General features: G+C 39.9%; 1 protein-coding gene across 1 annotated transcript in view; it reads right to left on the reverse strand.

Annotated features, from left to right (window-relative positions):
* The window catches only part of raver2 (ribonucleoprotein, PTB-binding 2), a 96,326-nt gene extending 82,719 nt beyond the window's left edge, over positions 1-13,607 (reverse strand). The window contains exon 1 of the mRNA XM_037770344.1: positions 13,274-13,607. Coding sequence (XP_037626272.1) covers positions 13,274-13,567 — 294 coding nt within the window. The 5' untranslated portion in view covers positions 13,568-13,607. The remainder of the gene's footprint in view (positions 1-13,273) is intronic.
* Positions 13,608-20,488: the final 6,881 nt, after the last annotated feature.

Genomic DNA, 20,488 nt, shown 5'->3' on the forward strand with positions numbered 1-20,488 from the left:
CCTTGACCTACTGATAGACTGATATGTGCTACAGAGAGAGAACACAGGATGAAGCCAGCTAGCAGAATGCCACACACAACACTACTAAAAATATAAGCATTACAATAGTCCCATTGTTATTACTCACATTTATAGAGTAGTAATACCAGCACTGCGTTCATACGAGTGATTTTAGTGGTCCTGTACATATATGAGCAACTGTAGTCTGTCAGTGAAGTACACCAAAATATTTGATGTACATTTACAAAACTTGGATTTTGATATGATACATAAAATACTTGGGCTGTCAATCGATTAAAATATTTAATCGCGATTAATCGCATGATTATCCATAGTTAATCACGATTAATCGCTCATTTTTATCTTTTCATAATGTACCTTAAAGGGAGATTTGTCAAGTATTTAATACTCTTGTCAACACGGGAGTGGACAAATGTGCTGCTTTATGTAAATGTATGTTTATATTTATTATTGGAAATCAATTACCAACACAAAACAATGACACATATTGTCCAGAAACCCTCACAGGTACTGCATTTAGCATAAAAAATATGCTCAAATCATAACATGTCAAACTTAAGCCCAACAGGCAACAACAGCTGTCAGTGTGTCAGTGTGCTGACTTGACTATGACTTGCCCCAAACTGCATGTGATTATCATGAAGTGGGCATGTCTGTAAAGGGGAGACTCGTGAGTACCCATAGAACCCATTTTCATTCACATATCTTGAGGTCAGAGGTCAAGGGACCCCTTTGAAAATGGCTATGACAGTTTTTCCTCGCCAAAATTTAGCGCAAGTTCAGAGCGTTATTTAGCGTCCTTCCCGACAAGCTAGTATGACATGGTTGGTATCAATGGATGCCTTAGGTTTTTTCTAGTTTCATATGATGCCAGTATCTTTAAAACCCGCTACAACCTCCGAAAGATCGAATTGCGTTAATGCCTTAAAGAAATTAGTGGCGTTAACGCGTTAACATTGACAGTGCCAATAAATACAAACAAAATGTCTACTTCTTGAGTGTAAATGTAATTGAGGAGATTGTGTTATTTATCCACTGATTCCATTTCCAAGTGGATGTACAACACACTGTGATGGAAAACAGTTCATGTTGTCGATAATGAATGCATGAATGGAATCAATCAGGCCGTTTGTACTTGCATTCAAACAAACTTAAAACATCTAAAACATCCAACAGCCGCATTCAGCTATAACACATAGTTTAACAATTTTCTACTTATTCATTGGAAATTAAAACAATGCATCTCTAATAGATCCAAGAAACACTGTTACCCATATTTGGTCTGAGCCAAGCTTTGTGTGAGACAGGTGGCTTAAACCATGCACAGCACAGATCACTGGCCTGCCAGGAGAGCTTTTTAGAAAACGTGCACACTCCCATATTGAGAGCATAAATACGCACGAGTGCAGACATCTCTTTTTCTTTATCTCCTTCTTTCTTTCTCAAGAGTTTCACACCTTGTATGTTAGTTTAACACCCTTGCTCTGCACTGATAGAATTTCTTGTTTTAACAACTTTGTTTTTATGTATCTCTTCCTCTGTTCTCTTTATCTCTTTCTCTTCATCAGGCTCTCTCCCCCTCTTTCTCTCTGCCTCCCTTCCTCCTCCTCCTCCTCCTCCTCCTCCTCCTCCTACTGTCCTTGTGCCTCCCCTCAAACTCATTTCTCCTCTAGCTCATTTGTATCCTCCTGCTTTCTCCTGTGTTTGCTCTTTCGGCTGTCTGGTTACATATTAATATTGAGTTACTGGAGACGGAAAATAAACACTGAGGACACCGGATCAGATCAATGACGCTCTCCCTCTTTTTTTCTGACGCAATTGTAAACAGTGATATGAGGTTTTCTATGACTAAATCTCAATTCATCTCTTACAGTACTTTTTTCTTTTCTTTTTTGCTTGCCTATCTCAGTTTTGTTACTTTCCAGTAGAGTAGAACCAGCTGATGCAGTAAAGCACCGCAGCAGGAGCAGTGATTCAAACCCATAATCAGCCTCAGCAGCCTCATGGTCCAAGAGGTGCACTGCGCTCTGACAGCCAGACTCTTAATGTGGCAATACACTACAGACAAACGCTCTCAGCTAAGGACCTGTTGACATTTTTGCACAGCATTCGCCTCCCAACAGTGCCAACATTGTTTGCAAATGGGTGAAATACTATGCAAATAGCTGCACATTTACATATGGGCTTGGGGCACGTCACCTGTTTACCTGTCTGTATTATTTCCACCCTGGGTAGATGGAACGATTGTGACACCTATGAATCAGTGCCAGTCGAAATGAAGATTTTCTGCAGTTATCTTAGCATGTACAGAAAACAACTACCATTGCAATACGAATTGCTTCCTTACTTGCTAACGCTACACAATGCTATCCACATTTCAGCTACAGTAATGGGGAAGGATACAATTTATCCGGGCTGTAGTGTACCTCAACATGCACCAACTCATTTAAGAACAATAACAGAAAGAACATTTAGACCACTGATCCCTATTTATTTCCTGTTATAGTGTACGTGAATGACATCAGCTGACAGGAAGTAAACATGGACCCAAGCTGTTGCCTAGCAATGCAATCCCGTTGAAGAGGTCCATAGTTAGTAGATACTAAGCACCTTTCAGGCAGGAGAAGTAGCCTAATGGTACTGCATGCAGAAGTCTGCAATTTGGGCCTGAAACGTTGCCCATATATTAAAGGTAGGATCGGTAATGCTGAGCAACTAGCAAGAATACACTACATTTTAAAAATGATCCAACTGAAAAACCCAGCCCAGTGTTGTCAACTCTTTTCCAATGAAAGTAGCAGCACAAGCTCCAAAAGTCACTAAATCTAGCGAGAAAGTCGCCAAGTCGGCAACACTGACAGTCCATCCCTTCAGGACTCCCTCCAAAGCCACTCTCCCAAAAATATCATTATGAACATGAACATATCATAATGAACGTAAACATGGCTATTGTTTGTACTCACAGCTGTCGAGCAAGCAGCTTGTGGAAGACTCTAGTGACATGCAATGAGTGCACAGGCAGGTAGTTATGTACACAGGCAGGTAGCCCGTCCAATCATTATAATGGGGCCAGATTAAATGATTGGACCGGATTATTACAGTCATGCAACATCCACAGATACAATATTTTTCTCTTTTTTTGTCACAGCATTTGATTAATTGATTGCTGTCGGGATGTAACGAGAATTTCAACAAATACTACCAATCTTACCTTTAATTATATAGACAAATATATATCATTCATCATCCTATGAAATAAATGACAAAATGCTTTTCCAGTGGAGCTTTGCCTTAGCATTCATACCAGTATTCATGAATAATTATTCTGAATAAATATGTTGAAGCCTAGAGCTCAGTGTCCCATTCGCTACCACCTTTATCAGTTACTGAAGTCAGAATATCAAAATTTTGGTAAAAATGGGGGGAAGCGTGGGCGGCACAACCTATAAGCAGTCATTACGTGTAATTGACTCAATCAAAGGAAACAGGTCTCAAAATAGATTTCCTTTTATGTCTTAATAACGCCTCAATAAAACAATATTCAAAATCACCAAGACACCGATTAGAGAGGGTGAAATTACCCATTGAGACTTAATTTGTTGTGGGGCGTGGGGGGGAGGCACTATCTTTGTATTTCATGTGGGAAGTTTGGAGTTTTCCATGTCACTTCCATATTCTGTTGCTTCCTTCATTTCACTTATTTCATAGAGAAGCTGGTTGATTTTTAGAAAGGACAGAACCAGTGGGCTGAGGGAAGCAGGTGGCTTGCCCTGAGACAGGACCGATTCTGCTGTGACCCCACCTCCCTCCCCCATCCACACCCACCCGTCTCTGCTTGGCTCTGGCTCTGAAGCCACAGGCCTCAGATTGGAGGTTATTTTCTCCACTGAGCCGGCAGTCACTCCTCACATGTCAACAGAGTCCTGCAGACATCGAGTCAAAACATCACTCAAGAATATTCATAATTTGCTTGCAGTACGCAGAGAGAGTGTGATTTGCCACATAATATAAATTCAAATGTGTACACAATGACAGTGAAGTATTAGAGCTTTATTTGTCAACAGTGTGTACACTTTTTAACAGTGTTGAGATGTGGTAAATCAGAAGATAAAACAACCTAAAATTAATATTGTACCTGGGTGTTGAACACTGCTGAAATCTTTCTATGATCATCTATATTTGGCTTGTTACAACAGCACTTTGCATTAATGTCAGAAATCTACACTTTACTGCAACTCTCCAACCGCAGAGATATGTGGAGACGGGCAGAGAAGCTCTCAGACATAAAAGCTAAATGGCCTGTCGTAGCAATTTATACTCGTAGGCGCCAGTGAAAGCACAACGCACGTCAACAGGCTGCATGTGGAAAGGTTAATGCCTTCTTCTGTTCTTGCATTACACACATTTTTGTTTCATTACTGACTTTAAACTCTCAAAAGAAGCTTTGCGTTACTGGAATTAAACTAAACATTTGGTTAAGTATTGTAGCTTGAAAAATAGTATTACATAAACACAGACTCGAAATATAATGTAAACATTACCTTTGTAGTAGCTTTACTTAGAATATCTGTAAGGTGATGGAAAAATAATGTTCTGATCAAGATATATGTAAGAGTTAACTGACCTTCTTGAGTTCAAATTGTTTACTTTCATTACATTAATACGATGTTACGTTTGGCTAGTGCTGAAACAATCTCATAATTCAACAGATTCAATAATTATTTTGATAGTCAATATATGTATCTATCTTATTTATTTAATTAATTTGCAAGTAAACACACTAACACACACTGGCTGCTTATCAGATTAAAGCTGCAGTCGGTAACTTTGAGCAGATATGATAAAAAGTTGTTTTTATAAAACAGTCACTACATCCTGAAGGTAAAGCATGAGACAGATAATCTGTGAAAAAATTAGCTTCCTTTGTGTCTCCTAGTGCTCCTAATGGCATTTGCAAGATTTCAACGTGCCCAAAGGAAAAGAACCAATCAGAGCCGAGGATCTCCGAGTATCTACAGCAACTGTCAATCACTGCTCGAGAAACTCGCGAACTCCGATCAAACTGCGAAACTAGGCAGCGCTGATCAAATCTATATAAATAGATAAATATAAACATACAAATACATATGAGAAAAGTTTCCAGCTGGTGGGCGGTGCTTGGTTTCTGTTTTCAACATGGCGGCCGGGTCACAAACTCTCTCATTTACAGCTAAACGGTACACTACAAGATGTTTCTGAAAAATTTGAGCCAGAGGAACATGATGTTTTTTCACAGATTATCTGTCTCATACTGTAAGGACATAGTGACAGTTTTATAAAAAAAACTTTTAATTATATTTGCTCAAAGTTACCGCCTGCAGCTTTAAGCGGAAAATCTTATTATGGTAACTTGTGACGGGCCTTTTGTCATTTCACACACACTGAAGCGATTTACTGATTAATGACAAAATAACGTCTAGATTAACTGAATGCATAAATCACGGCAGCCCTGCATTAACTACATGATGTTCCTGTTCATTTGAGTCAACATATCACACTTAATGCCATATGAATTTCACAAACTGTAAAATTACATACTGTAAACTGATTTCTGCTAAAAGCTGTCTTGCTAATGGAGGCGTTTTACTTTTTGACAGGTATACTTGATTAATAAGGGCATTTTGGGTAAAAAGTTCTCTTTTCGTCTTCCATAAAGGCTTACAATAGTCACATTTGTGTCTCTTTTTTATTTCTTATCCTGACAGAATGACAGATCCTATTGTTCCCCCGTGGGTAGAATAAAACTCCTGAAAGTGATTTATGAAAATAAACCTTTGACATGAGGGAGGATGGATGGGCTCATGCTGATAACTCTGACTCTGCCATCAGCATCTCGCAAGAGAAACTGACATCTATCAGACTAGTCATCGCTTACCGGATTTACTGTATGCTTTTTTTGTTCACGGGTAATAAAAGTGGAACTTGGCACGGCTTCCGCTTGTCATTCGTGTTTGACCTCTCTCATTACTGAGGTGTTTGCCCCCACAGAGCTGCCACTGACTGCGTTTTATTGTTCAAAGTCGATTACAAGGTGCATCTTCAGTTTAATCATGAGGTTTTGAGGTTTCACTTAATTTGTGTATCAAAAGCATCGAACTCCAGTCGTCTGTGTTGTTGCTGCTGTATGAACATTGAGGATCCAGGACTCCAGTAAACAGAGAAACCAGCAGGATCCTGAACAGGTCAAACACTCCTCCACCTGCTCTCTCTCACACTAACATACAACAATGACCTTCCTCTATCTTGTATCGTCTTTCAGTGGAATCATATGATGATGACATGGACAAACTGTGTTAATCAATATAAATTATATTATTAATCAATAACAGAGCAAATGGTAGTTATAAACTACTAAATTAGTTACTTAAGTTTGTATAATGTATATTATTTAATGCTTACATTTGCTGCACAGTGATATAGGGGTGTAACAATCCATTGATCTAATGATCAACGATTCAATATATCGATGCAAAGTGAAAACATCGATACATATCATCATCCTTAAGATACGCCCTTATTTTGAAATTCTTAACTGATAAAAAAAAACATTTGCAATTAAACATGAGAAATGTGGCACTTTATAGTGAACGACAGTCTATTTTTAGACTTTCTATTAAAAAGAATAGATTGTTTTTGATTTAAATGTCTGGAAGAGCACAGTAATACAATTGTAAAATCATATTTTAGCTGTTTTTTGTGAGCTGATATAAATGTAACTGATTGTGTGAAATGGGCATATTATATTGTCTCATATCGATCACAGGCAAATATTGTATCATTGTCCAAAGAATTTATATAATATCGCATCGCGAAGAAACTTGTGATTTACACCCCTTCCATGATATATATATATATATATATATATATTGATACTGAAAACATGCCCTTATTAATATCCTGATATTAATTTTAACCAGATCACCCCTAACACTCCCCCTCCTCCTCTCCACCATCGTCAAAGATTTCAAATGGCTCGGCATTGGAGGTCAGAGTAAAGTTCATCATCATCAACATGCCTGAGACATTGCTATGAGTTATGCCATATAGAGAGTAAATAAATAGACTGTTATCAACTTGTTGGTCCGTCCTGGTTGTACTAACACTAGTCAGTCAAACTGGTGTATTTTGAACGCCTGCGGGATAATTGCGACACAAACATCTGCAAAACTTTGAGGTGACTAATGCCACAATAAACAGCTAAATCACAACAACATGTGTGCACGCAGGCTCGTAAGCGATGAAGGTGACGAGGGCTGCCCACTGTCAGGAGGGGCAGATTTCATGAACATCTGCTACTGACACACACACACATACATACACACACATCACAGCATGGAAAGCGAGAGCAGGAAGTGGGTGGAAAGAGAACAGCTCAGGCACACGCTGCTTTGTGACATTTACATGTATTTGTGTTTACCTGTACATATGCAAATATAACTGCACACACACAGACACACACACTGCCTGATGTTCCAAAAGGTGTTAAAGGAACATATAAACATGTGCACATGCACATCTTGCAGAAGTTTTGTGTGTTTCCGAGAAAGTCTGAATAATTCAAGAACTTAGCAGAAGTCCTTGGAAGCTAACACAACAAACACACACACGTTTATTTTACCCTCCAGTAAATCTGCAAATATGTTTTTACACTACGTGCTTGGATTTGATTAAACATCGGCGGGGCAAAATTCTTGCTCAATACTTGGGGGTTCAACTCCCACTAGAGCTACTTCCAACACGGTTGTTGGTCTAGGAATGGGTTCTGATAGCAAATTCAATAAATATAATATCAATTATAATTAATAATAATCTGAAAAGTGAAGCCAATGCTTAAGTGCCTTAAACTTGCATTCTTTCAAATAGCCAGCAGGGGGCGACTCCTCTGGTTGCAAAAAGAAGTCTGATTGTATAGAAGTCTATGAGAAAATGACCCTACTTCTCACTTGATTTATTACCTCAGTAAACATTATAAACATGAGTTTATGGTCTCAATCGCTAGTTTCAAGTCTTCTTCAATACAGCATGATGTTCATTTAGTAAATTATGGTCCTATTTAGAGTCAAATAGACCATAAAGCAGGGGATGCTTTAGGGCGTGGCTACCTTGTGATTGACAGGTCGCTACCACGGCGTTGTCCGGTCTGCGTGTTTTTCTGAACTTAAACCCTTTCATAGTGTGTTTTCAGTTCATGAAAGTTAATTGTAACCTTTTTGGTCGCCTAAAAATGTCTTATTCAGCATTCGGTTCTACTTAGCTCCACCATCTCCTGTCACTTCTGGTTGCAAAAAAACAAGATGGCGAAGACCAAAACGTCAAACTCGAGGCTTCATAACGGCAGTCCACAAACCAGTGGATGACGTCACAGTGACTATGTCCACTTCTTATATTTTTTTTTCCATCATGGGTCAATGTTATATTATTTATTTAAATACGTCATATACTTCTTTTTTTAATTTTGTCAATTAAAAAAAAATATTAAATTTATTCTGTTTAAAGGGTATTTCTTCACACACACACACGCGCGCGCGTGCGCAGAGGAGACACAGGTTAAGTGAAGATAACGTTGTCGGTAGTGAATATAAGGCTATTATACTATGTGTAGGATTGTTTCAGACTCGTGATACAAACATTTCTAATAACTCCAAAGTGTTGTTAAGTCCAAAATTTAAAAAAAAAATGTATTGAAAAAAGATAAATGCAATGATTTCCAAAATTCACTACATGTTTTTTTCGAACGAAATATTCTGCTTCAATCCGTATTAGTTGGCGTTTAAAACATTTTCACTGCGGTTAAAAAACTGTTGGGAGGCATACAGTGATGAGTACTATTCAAGTTGATTTGATATAAAAAGACTAACTCATTCAATCAGATGAATCACTTTATTCAAATTAAGGATTCTGTTCAAGGATCTTTTTTAAGGTTATGACGTCTTTCATTTTAAAACCTCAATAGCTGTAAAAAAAAAAAAAATTGACACCTGGTACATTCCTATTAAATGAAGCTGCCACCCAAAACTGCAGTCTGTGCCTTCTCAGATCTCAATTGAATCTTTGAGTTTTTAGATATTTATAACTTTAGTTACTTGAAAAATGTTGAAACCTAAATGTAATCATATTCAATAAGAGATTCAAAAGGATTTGGATTCAATAGTGGATTTTTATTCAGTAAAATGCTACTTTGATTTGATAAAATGCCGTCATTAAGAGTCATTAAAGGCTCCTATTTGAGGAGGATAGCATGAACACATCCCGATCATTCTATCTTGTCCCTCAACCAACTCTTTCTATTCTCTTTCCTTTACATTCATCCCTTCTTCCTTTCCTCTCCTCTCACCCAACTCTTCCCGTCTCTCCTTTCTCATTGCACTCTCCTCTCCGTTGTTCCCATCCCCCCATTTCTTTCTGAGCTGAGGACTGTCAGCGGGGCCATATATTTGACACATGGCACCATGGACTCCACACACTCACACGCACATATATCCAATCCACGATATAGAGTTCACTAATGGGGCAGCGGGTATGAGGGGAATGGGAGATGGAGTCGGCTGGGCGTTGTGGAGTCAATCAGACATGTTATATAAGACAGTGACGAGGACTTTCCTTCACCATAAATCTATGCCCTTACGGAAGACACTGTAATGTCAACACCAGCTCTATGTATATTACTGGATACAAGATCAAGCAACTTCCTAGAGCCCCAGGTGGTGTTTTCAAATAGCTTTTTTTTTTTTATCCAACCAACTGTTTAAAAACCAAGAATATTCAATTTGCATTATATAAAACAGAGAAAAGCAGCCTTATATTTGAGAAATTTGAATGAGAAAATGTTGCCTTTTTTATGTAATAAAATCTTCCAGTCAATCGTATAATAAACTAATAATTTAAGCACGGATATACGGACATTAGTTCAGGCTCCTGTGATGGAACATATCTCAGCAACTCTGCAGCCTTTCAAACAGATATGAACGCAGCAATTGGAGCATTTTAAACACACCATTAAAAAAAAAAAACACACATAGCAATGTTTTACTCTCTTATTGATGGTTACAATATTTTGGAGTGTTGTGATGTTTAAAAGGTTTTTATTAATCATTCATTTCTGACAAGCTGCCGGATCGCTGAGATATTGCCACACATAAGAGACGAAGCCTGAGCTTCAACAGTATCACTACTACCAGTCAGTAACTCATACTGCGTGATGTCAAAGAGTCCAAACTACTCCTTTAAGTGGATGAATTCATGTGGCACGTTCAGCAGGGCGGGCTTCGTGCAGCTCGGCTCTCCGACTGCTCTGCTCAAGCTCACTAAACATATCACGCTCGTCCTGACGCATCAATAATGTGGAAAATACACAGAGAGTTTCCACTTCTGTTGCTTCACCTGACCCGAGTGACTTATCCTCTCGCTCCCCTCTGTTCCTTATTTTTCACTTACACCATGCAGTCACACTCTTTCACACCCCCTCTCTTTCTCCTTAACACACTAAGGCTTCATTCACACCAAATCAGGCGTTGCGGCAAAAACGCCAGTCCGGTGGGGCGGTGGGAACCACGGGGGGATGCTGCAGCCTGTGGCGAAAAGTCGGAACAGTTTTGGAGACAAATTTTGGAGAAACGCAACCCAACGTCACGCTGCAGTGGCCAATCACGTAACCCGCCAATTACACAGACAGGCATGATCCATGACCATCACACCATGGAGTGTAGCGTTATCTTTCACGTGTAGTCACTCAATTTGGCCCTGTGCACCACTTTAAAACCAACCGTTTTGATAATCCTTGCATCCTGGTTAGTTATTGAGAGTAAAAGTGTTTTCGTTATCTGTCGATATGGACAGACGACATAAACGGGCCATTTAAGTGACACTCCCACACCACCGCACAACCCTGGCCTGCGCTAATCGCCGCAACGCCTGATCTGGTGTGAGTGTAGCGACAGCCTAAACTCCAGGCAATGTGCCTCTTTCTAACATCCCTGAAGACATCACACAAGTGATGAATGACACTAAAGAGTGGGAGAAACCAAGTTATAAACAGTGAAGTCACTCGGGGGGGTCTTTGACGAGAAACATGCACGCAAAGTTCTTGCGTGTAAATTAAACATAACAGATCAACTGACTGATCTGCTGTGAAGGAATCTGAGTCAGCTGAAGTAGTTGGAACTCTTGTTTACATTGTTCGAAACATATTTATATAAAAGAAGTGGCATGTGTGAGGACTTTAACTGCACAATATTGTATTGTCTGTAACACAATTTTTTTTTTTATTGTTACTGCGCAGGTTGAATATTAAAATGTATGCTGCAAGAAGTACAAACAGAAAGCAGACTCACAACAGATGCTACAGTACCTGACAAAGGCAAAAACATATGTCAATGCAGTGAATATATATATATCCAAAAATGTAGTGGCAGATGAAGATGTGGATTAACTATAATGCCAAACTGGTGTTCATAAGAAAACAAACACCCTCATCAACAACAAAAAATCCTGCTTTCTGACTTAACCAATGTCATATCTAACACAAGTTTTTGATGTAAGAACAGATGCATGGATAAGTAAGAATGACAGAGGCAAGGGACGTCATCCACTGTACCTCCTCTTGTTGGAAAGGAAAGCAATATAACCTACAAGCCCCATGCAGCTTTAACAAGAACCAACTTAGAAACACAATCATTTACCAACATGTCACATTGTTTTGGAGTACACAGACACTAAGTTAATTCAGATAATCAACACCAGTAAAATGATTTAAGGTGTGTTTACATCAATAATTTTGCAGCCAATTTGCAATGCAGCCAGTTTGTGAACTGTTATAAAGGTGATCAAACAATTCATTTTAAATATGTCAGATTGTTTTGGGATCCCTTTCCTCTAATTAATGTAAATTACAGAGTTATTTAGGCTTATTTGTTTTCATTTAACTTAAGAAAAATGAAACCTCCTGGTAGGATATTCAAAATACTTCTGCTGGTTTACAAAGCACTAAATGGTAAACATTTCTGATCCTGTGCTGTGTTATGAACCATCCAGACCTCTCAGGTCATCTGGATCAGGTCTGCTTAGTGTCCCCCAGAGTCAGAACTAAACATGCAGAAGCAGCGTTCAGTTTTTATGCACCAAATATGGTAAATAAATGCACCACTTTATTTTTAGCTTGTTTTTATTTTCTAATCTTTAATGTTTTTATGTTAACTGTTTTAATTATGTCTTAATGTTCTTTTGCACTTTTGTCACAATGTTCTTGAATGTTTATGTAAAGCACTTTGAATTGCCCTGTTTCTGAAATGTGCTCTACAAATAAAGCTGCCTTGCCTAGAACTATTCAAATAAACTTTAAAACTAAAGTTCCTTATAAAGATGTGGCTTTTATATCGTTTATTATTATAAATATTAGCAGGACACGAGGTGAATTAAGGTCACTGTAGAGCAACATAACCTACAAGCCCCATACAGTTTTAACAAGAACCCACTCAGAAACACAATCATTTACCAATATGTCACCTTGTTTTGGGAACACAGACACTCAGATTCAGATAATCAACATCAGTAAAATGATTTAAGGTGTGTTTACACCAATACTTTTGCAGCCAATTTGCAATGCAAACAATTAATTTTAAATATGTCAGATTAGTTTGGGATCCCCTTTCCTCACATTAATGAAAATTACACACTTATTTAGGCTTATTTGTTTTCATTTAACTTGAAAAAAAAAATGAAACCTCCTGGTAGAATATTCAAATAAACTTTAAAACTAAAGTTCCTTATAAAGATGTGGCTTTTATATCGTTTATTACGAATATTAGCAGGTCACGAGGTAAATTAAGGTCACTGTAGAGAGCATCAGGTGAGTTTTATTATCAAGAATTTTGCCAATTTGCAATGCAAGGATATACAGTTTGTGAACTGTTATAAACGTGATCAAACAATTCATTTTAAAATGAAACCTCCTGGTAGAACTATTCAAATACACTTTAAAACTCAAGTTCCTTATAAAGATGTGGCTTTTATATCGTTTATTATAAGAGGTAAATTAAGGTCACTGTAGAGCATCACACTCTTCATCACCAAACCTACATTTCAAAAGTGCGACTGTCTGTGCAAACTAAACTAACTTGCACCACAGACGCACTATATGTCTCCAACATGCGTAAAAACTGCAAACTGAGTAAACTGAGTGAGCTGCGCTACTTTTGCATCAGTTTTTTTGGTGTACCTGGTTGGTGGTGTCAGGCGGCAGGTTCTTAATGAGGATTTTCCTCCTGTTGCTCAGCTCCATGCGAGTTTTGGCCAGCCTCTTCTCGATCTCCTCCGGCTCCAGGTCCGGCAGGTCGCGGAGGCTGATCTCCGGGTCTGGAGGCTGCGCTGCGGCCGCCGCTGCCGCTACCGCCTCCTCATCCTCCGGCTGCTGCCGGCTCTCAGGGCTGTCCATCTCCGGGGAAACAAGTGAGCTCTGCCCGGCAAGAGAGGAGTGAACCAGCGGCGGCTGGATGGAGGAGGCTGCCGCCATCTTGGGTAGCTGAGTGAGAAGTGAGGGAGAGAGAGAGAGAGAGAGGGAGGGAGAGAGAGAGAGGGAGAGAGGGAGAGAGAGAGAGAGGGAGGGAGGGAGAGCAGGTGGGAGGTGTGTCTGTTAGTGAAATTTCATGGATGTTTTACCTTTCTCTCTTACAGTTTTTCTCAATTGTTTACACACATTTTCTGAAAGCATGCCTCATACTCTCAGAAGTCTACACACAAATCAAAAAACACACACACAATGGGCAAAACCCCTCAATTCTCCTGCAAAATGAAACTTTACATTCAAAACAATGTTATTTCTTCTCAAAATGGTATTTTGTTTTCAAATGACACACACAAACCATCATATGAATAGACATGTATAAGAACCAGTTGAACACTGATGTGCTCAATGTAAAACACTATGATGAATGGAAAACACTTCTTCTCCATTCATCATGATGACTTAGGCCTTTTTTTGTTCAGTGTTACACTTACTACAGACAGTACATACAGAAGTGTGTAATATTTTAGAATATTGTTTTTATACTCAGAACACACAAATACACGGTAACAAATATATTTTATTTTCCCCACAAAACCAATGTACACAGTGTACATCCCAACCAACACAAAGTTGCACATACAGTGGTCTACATACAAAACAACAGAGGAATTTACTGTATACAGTTACAGTAAAAAAAACTATGCTGCATCCTCTCTTCTGTTTCGGTCTGGCCACAGCACCTCATCCACATCACAAGCAATGTTTGCCCTGGCCAAGCAGCAGGGGAAATATCGCTTAGCATGTCGAATCCAGCCATGAAAAGCATCAACTGATTGCTAATTGTTACACTGTGTGACAGGTGTTTGCCCATGTGATGAGTCAGTGTGCATAGTAGGGCAATTGACTTTAGAATTTTGAATGACAGTGTGTTCCTTTTGAAAACGAGATTTTCTTCATGAAAATTGTGCCAAATGCAGAGAATTGTGTGTAGTGTTTTGAAAAAAGTGTGTTTTAGAACTGCAATTTGAGTGTAAAGCAGGAATTGTGCTTGTAGTTTAGCAGAATTGGTTCAGGGGGTTGGTGCATGAGTTACATGTTGTGGTCATTGTGTGTCAAGTACCGGTATTTGTGTGTAAACAATTGAGAAAAACTGTAATAGAGAAAGGTAAAACATCCACATGTGTATAATAATAAATAAATAAAATGCAAAAAGGCTTTTTCATTTGAGTGAAGTAAACTCCTTTATTCTTAAATGTATTCATCATTCATGGAATCAAATATTTATTATACGTGCATTGCCTATAGAGGATAATCATCAAGCAAACATCCTTTGGTTTGGTTAGTTTAGGTTAGTGGATGATACACAGAAAACAGTGAAACTGGTAGCTGAGAGAAAGGTGAGAGAGAGAGAGGGAGTGAGAGAGAGAGAGAGCAGGTGGGAGGTGTGTCTGTTAGTGAAAGAGAGAGAAAGGTAAAACATCCCTGAATAAAATGCAAAAAGAAGTCTATTTTAATTGAGTCAAGTCCTTTATTCTTAAATGTATTCATCATCCATGGAATCAAATATTATACTATAATATAATAATAATAATAATATACTTATTGCCTACATAGGATAATCATCTCTAAACTCTTTTGGTTTGGTTAGTTGCTGTTTTTCTTTTGTTTTTAGTGGATGATACAGAGAAAACAGTGAAACTGCAAACAGCAGGGTTTTATTCCATTATAAAGGTTGTTTATTAGTTGTAAGGTTTAATGCAGTAGTTCATAGCTGGAGCTGAAGGGGTTTTTTATGGGCAGTTTGCGGCTCTGGTGGTTCGGTCAGGCTGCTGCACCTCGTGGACTCCTGGCGACCCCAGCTGTCTGCTGGATGTATAGAAGACAATTAAAGAGCAGCCAATGTCACCAGTCCAGCATCAAATAGAGTTTAGTTTAGTCAACTACACCGGAGGCTGCTTGATTTGTGCATGGCATCAATGTTGTTAACCTACTTAAAGCTGCAGTAGGTAGAATTGGAGCAAATATGTTTAAAAAAAAATATTTTTATAAAAAGGTCTCTATATCCTGACAGTTGTGCATGAGACAGGTAATCTGAAAAAAGAAATCATGTGCCTCTGGTGTCCTCCGGTGTTCCCTAATGGCATTTGCAAGATTTCACAGACCGGAGGAAAACAAGCAATCAGAGCCGAGTTGGAGCCTGCCGTCTCTGAGCAGCTGTCAATCACTCGCGAACTCCGATCAAACTGTCAAACTAGGCAGCGATGATCTAATATGAATCAATATTCTGTTACTGTAATGCCTATTTCTTGCCTCAAATGTTTTCAGAAACATCTTGTAGTGTACTGTTTAGCTGTAAAATGAGAAAATGTGTGACATGTTGAGATCAGTTGAGGAAATACTATGACGTTTAATTAGTATCAAAACTTGCGCACGCACAGAACAGTATTCGCGAGCGTAAAATAATCCTCTCGAGGGAGCATTTCTGCTCCGCCTGCACAAATGCAGTCGCACGGGGGCTGTGATGAGCGCACACTCGACCCTCTCTACGCGCTCGCAACTGCTCAAATTGCTCACTCGTCAAGTTGATGCGGAGAAGAAATGCTTCCTCCCAGTTTTGATACTAATTAAACGCCATAAAATACCAAGCACCGCCCAGCCGGAGCACAAACTCTCTCATTTTACAGCTAAACAGTACACTACAAGATGTTTCTGAAAACATTTGAGGAGAGAAATAGGCATTACAGTAACAGAATATTGATTCATATTTGATCAGCGCTGCCTAGTTTGACCGTTTGATCAAAGTTTGCAAGTGATTGACAGCTGCCTCCGTTGAATGAACAGCCAATAGGAACGCTCTCTCTCTCTCTATAGATCTTCTAAAGCCTGAAAACAGAGCCGTGAGGAGGTGCAGAAGTGTAGTTTTCATTCAGAACACTTGAATTACAATATGCTGAAAGGTTATTATGGAATTTTTGCCCAATGATGCCAAAAATATTCTGCCTACTGAAGCTTTAAATCCTGTAATCTCCTGATTTGAGTGATTATATCCTCATCCACATGTTGAGTCTGACACATGTTCTGTAAAGTGTGTACAGTACATTGTAAACAGCAGGGAGCTGGTAAATATGTGCATGTAAGCTGAATGACAAGAGAAACTCAATTCTTATTTTTGGTTCTGCAGCCCAATTAACACATTTATTCTTTTGGTCAAAGACAGAAAAAGAGAGAGAGCGGAGGCATTCATTGGAGAATAGCTCTAAACCACCATCCTGTTCCCTATGTGCATAATGTTACCATGAATGGCTGCGTGCCTTCCATCCTTTCTACCCAAGTCATCCAGCGAATGCCAAACTAGCAGCCAACCGAGCCTGCCTGCCTGCCTGCCCACCGTGGGTGGAAAGCTGCTCCTGGCAAACACAAAGGGAACAGAGCTCCCTGCCGAGTCTTCACAATGCCTATGTAGCTTCCGCAGGCTGCATGAGTCGCTGACAGACACACACACGGTATACTCACACCCATAAAGATGCATTCACACTCCCGTAGGCCCACAAACATGTCAGCAATTGCACACATCTACCCACTAAAGGAGATATTGAGAGCGCGATTATGCCGAGACGGTGAAATCAACCTCCATCATCCAACCTCCATGTTCTCTCTCTCGCGCCATCTGTGTGAAGCGTTTCTTGGCAGATCGGAGTCCAGACAATCACAGTTGTCAGTGGGTGAAAATGATCTCACACTGCCAAGTGGCTGGACCAGTGTAACCGACACACACCGACTGTATATATGGACCAATCAAGCTTTACACGCGGTCCACTCCAGAGCGGAGAGGCCAAAGAAAAGAGCAGTTTATGTCATTTCAAACAGAAGGAATAGAGGATGAACAGCATTTTTCTTTTCCTGCGAAAAATTCAAGACGTCTTCATGTATCAGTCTGATTCTATTTAGTATTATATGAGCTGATGTCACATATCCCACTGCAAACCAGAAGGTGACAAATGCTCCTATGGAGGAGAAAGACGATTCCAGGGTGCAACGCTGATAGATGCGACTACTTCTTAAGCTCAAATGATGAGCTGATCAGCAGAAAATAAATCTTTAACTATTTTGTCGCACTGTGAAAGTTAATAACCCGTTAATGCAAATTAGTTTGAACGGCACTAATTTCTTTAACGCATTAAAGTGTCAGTAGGCAGTATATTTTTGGCATCAATGGGAAAAATTCCATAATAACCTTTCAGCATATTGTAATTCAAGTGTTCTGAGAGATAACTAGACTTCTACATCTCATCATGGCTCTGTTTTCAGGCTTTAAAAAATCCACCCCGAGACGGGAGATTTTGACCTATCACAGGTCATTTCATTGAGCGAGCGTTCCTATTGGCTGTGCTCCGGCTGATAGGGCGGTGCTTGCTATTTCTTCAACTGATCTCAACATGGCAGTACACTACAAGATGTTTCTGAAAACATTTGAGGCGAGAAATAGGCATCGGGGCTTAACTTGGTTCCTGGTACATCAGGCTACATCTTCTGATCAGCTGCTTTCAATTAAGATTCAGCCATGTCCTCATAGTGCTACAAATCACAAACTAATGTCCTGCAAATCAAAAGGTGAGGAATGCTCCTGAGCAGCATTCATCCCATAAATACACAAGACATGTTTTATTTCCAATAGCAATCAGGTGAAACAAATATTTTTTTTTACATTTGAAAGGCATTCCGGAGAAGTCCGTTTGTGCTCTAACTGCAGCTCATACAATAGTCGATGCCTGTTGACAGATTGGGGGACATGAATCATTGAGCAGTGTCTCTCTGAAAAGACAGCGAGGACTTGCCTGTCACTTGCACAGGCTGATTTCAGAGACGCATGAATCACTCCACTAAGTGCTAAACAACGTTTCCATGAGAGAACAATTAATTTGTTCTCTCAGTCCCACTGGCACAAACGCATGCCATATTACACTTACAGACACACTCTGACAAACACACACACACACACACATATGCATTAACTTGTGTCAGCCTACAGTACAGTCCCACCGCCGCACAGTTACACAAACTCTGTAGCTTTCAAACCGTTGTACCTATGTGCAAGTCAAACCCCATAATAATGGGCTATGCTTCACAAGCCAAGTGAAAAAAGAGATGTTGGTCCCTCTCCATCTAAAAACACAAGAGCCCTGCTGGTGCTTCAGCGTGTCAGCCAGTGATTCACAGCCTTTTGGAGTGGGTGGTAGTAGAGAGAGAGGAGAAGAAGAAAGCGGGAAAAAACGTTTCGCCGCTGCTCGCTGGGACTGAGAGTGTGAGCGCGTGGGTGGGCAGAGTGGCTGAACGGGCAAAGCAGGCACCTGGGATCAGCTCAGTAGGCGTGAGGATGGGAGGGGAGAGGCGGGGGGGGGTTGAACCCTAAATGGCAAAGTGGTTCATTGCGCGTGGGAGTTGACGGTGAGCACATACACGTGTGTGCATCCAGCATGATTGTGCAGTGTGATTACTGACATCTCACTCTGCAATCCTGTCTGGAGATATTAAAAAAAAAATGGACTGTAGCTGCATTTCTGAGCTGGTGCTGTGCGCTCATAAATGATCAGTCTGGTGGCGTGGCTTTCATTTCTCTGGAAGAGATTAAGGGGACATGTGACCTGCTAAAAACAGCTGACCTGAAACCACGGAGACAATATGCACAAGAGGTCCCTGCCCAATTCATGTCCTAATTACAGTGGTCATAAGCATAACTCTTCAGCAGTGCGTCAGGGAAGGGCAAGTGAATCTGTAGTGAGGAAGTAGCATCTATTTTAACGTGAATAAACCCAAGCATAACTCAAGTCTGTACTTTTTTTTTGTCTTGATCCCTATAAAGGCCCCAATTAGGTTTTTAGATCTAACAAGAAAGTATAAAATTGGGTCTTTGAGCAGAACATTGTGAAATCCCTCCTTGGCAGATTTTGCTGTAAGATTCAAGTTGTGTTGTTTTTGCACACGTTTTCCACATATTTTTAGCAAAACCCACACGATACGTTAGAAAGCACTAAGAAAAGTCTGTCGAAACAGATTTCAAAGTACTTTAAATTGCTCGCATGCAAGACTTAAGATGATGATCATACTGCTGAGATGCGCTTGGGAAACTGGGACTCTGGACTGCACACAAAATATGCTGCTAGTGCATGTCTGCTGTACTAGTTGGCAGAGCGAAGACTGACTGAAATGACCCGAGGGTGCTTGGACAGCGAGCTCGGTGCTCTAATTCACAGCGTTTCCCTGGCAGGGAGCGGCAGACAGCTCGGGAGGAAGAGGGAGAGCGGCGGAGATAGAGTGACAGTGGAAAAGAGGCAAATGTCGGTGAGGTATGAATGAAAATGATAAGGTTTATGGGACATGGCGACAGGCGGGCTGACGGAGACATGGAGAAAGAGCTTCATTCTCTCCCTCGGCTCTCAACAGTGCTGAACTACTTCCCTGCTGATGCTCAGTAAACTGAGAGCCCAGCTCTCTATTTCCACTGTCCACCTCAAGGAGAAACAATTTACTTAGCTGCACTCTATGACCTTCTCTTAAATTAGACACACCACCTATGCTCACCTAGTCAGTAGTTCATTTTAATACAACGTGATATCTCAAAAGATGAGAGCAGATGAAAGTCGACTGACCTTGCAAATTCACAGATCCTCTATTCACTCAATATTCTCCGATTAAATCCTTTCCATACAGTCTAGGTGTCTCTTACAATATTAGAATAACACACTTATTAACTGCACTGAATATGTCATATAGTGTAGCAGAGACACCAGGAGATCTGAGTATTAAACAAAACCACCGTGAACCAAGTTGTTCCATATTAGTCATTATGGTGTGCCTTATGTTAATAAAATCAATCTATAACAAATCTCAGTAAACAAACCTGCAGCACAATTATTACTGTTCTCTCGA

Source organism: Sebastes umbrosus, chromosome 5 (assembly GCF_015220745.1).
Source record: "Sebastes umbrosus isolate fSebUmb1 chromosome 5, fSebUmb1.pri, whole genome shotgun sequence".
In the NCBI taxonomy this organism is placed as follows: domain Eukaryota; kingdom Metazoa; phylum Chordata; class Actinopteri; order Perciformes; family Sebastidae; genus Sebastes; species Sebastes umbrosus.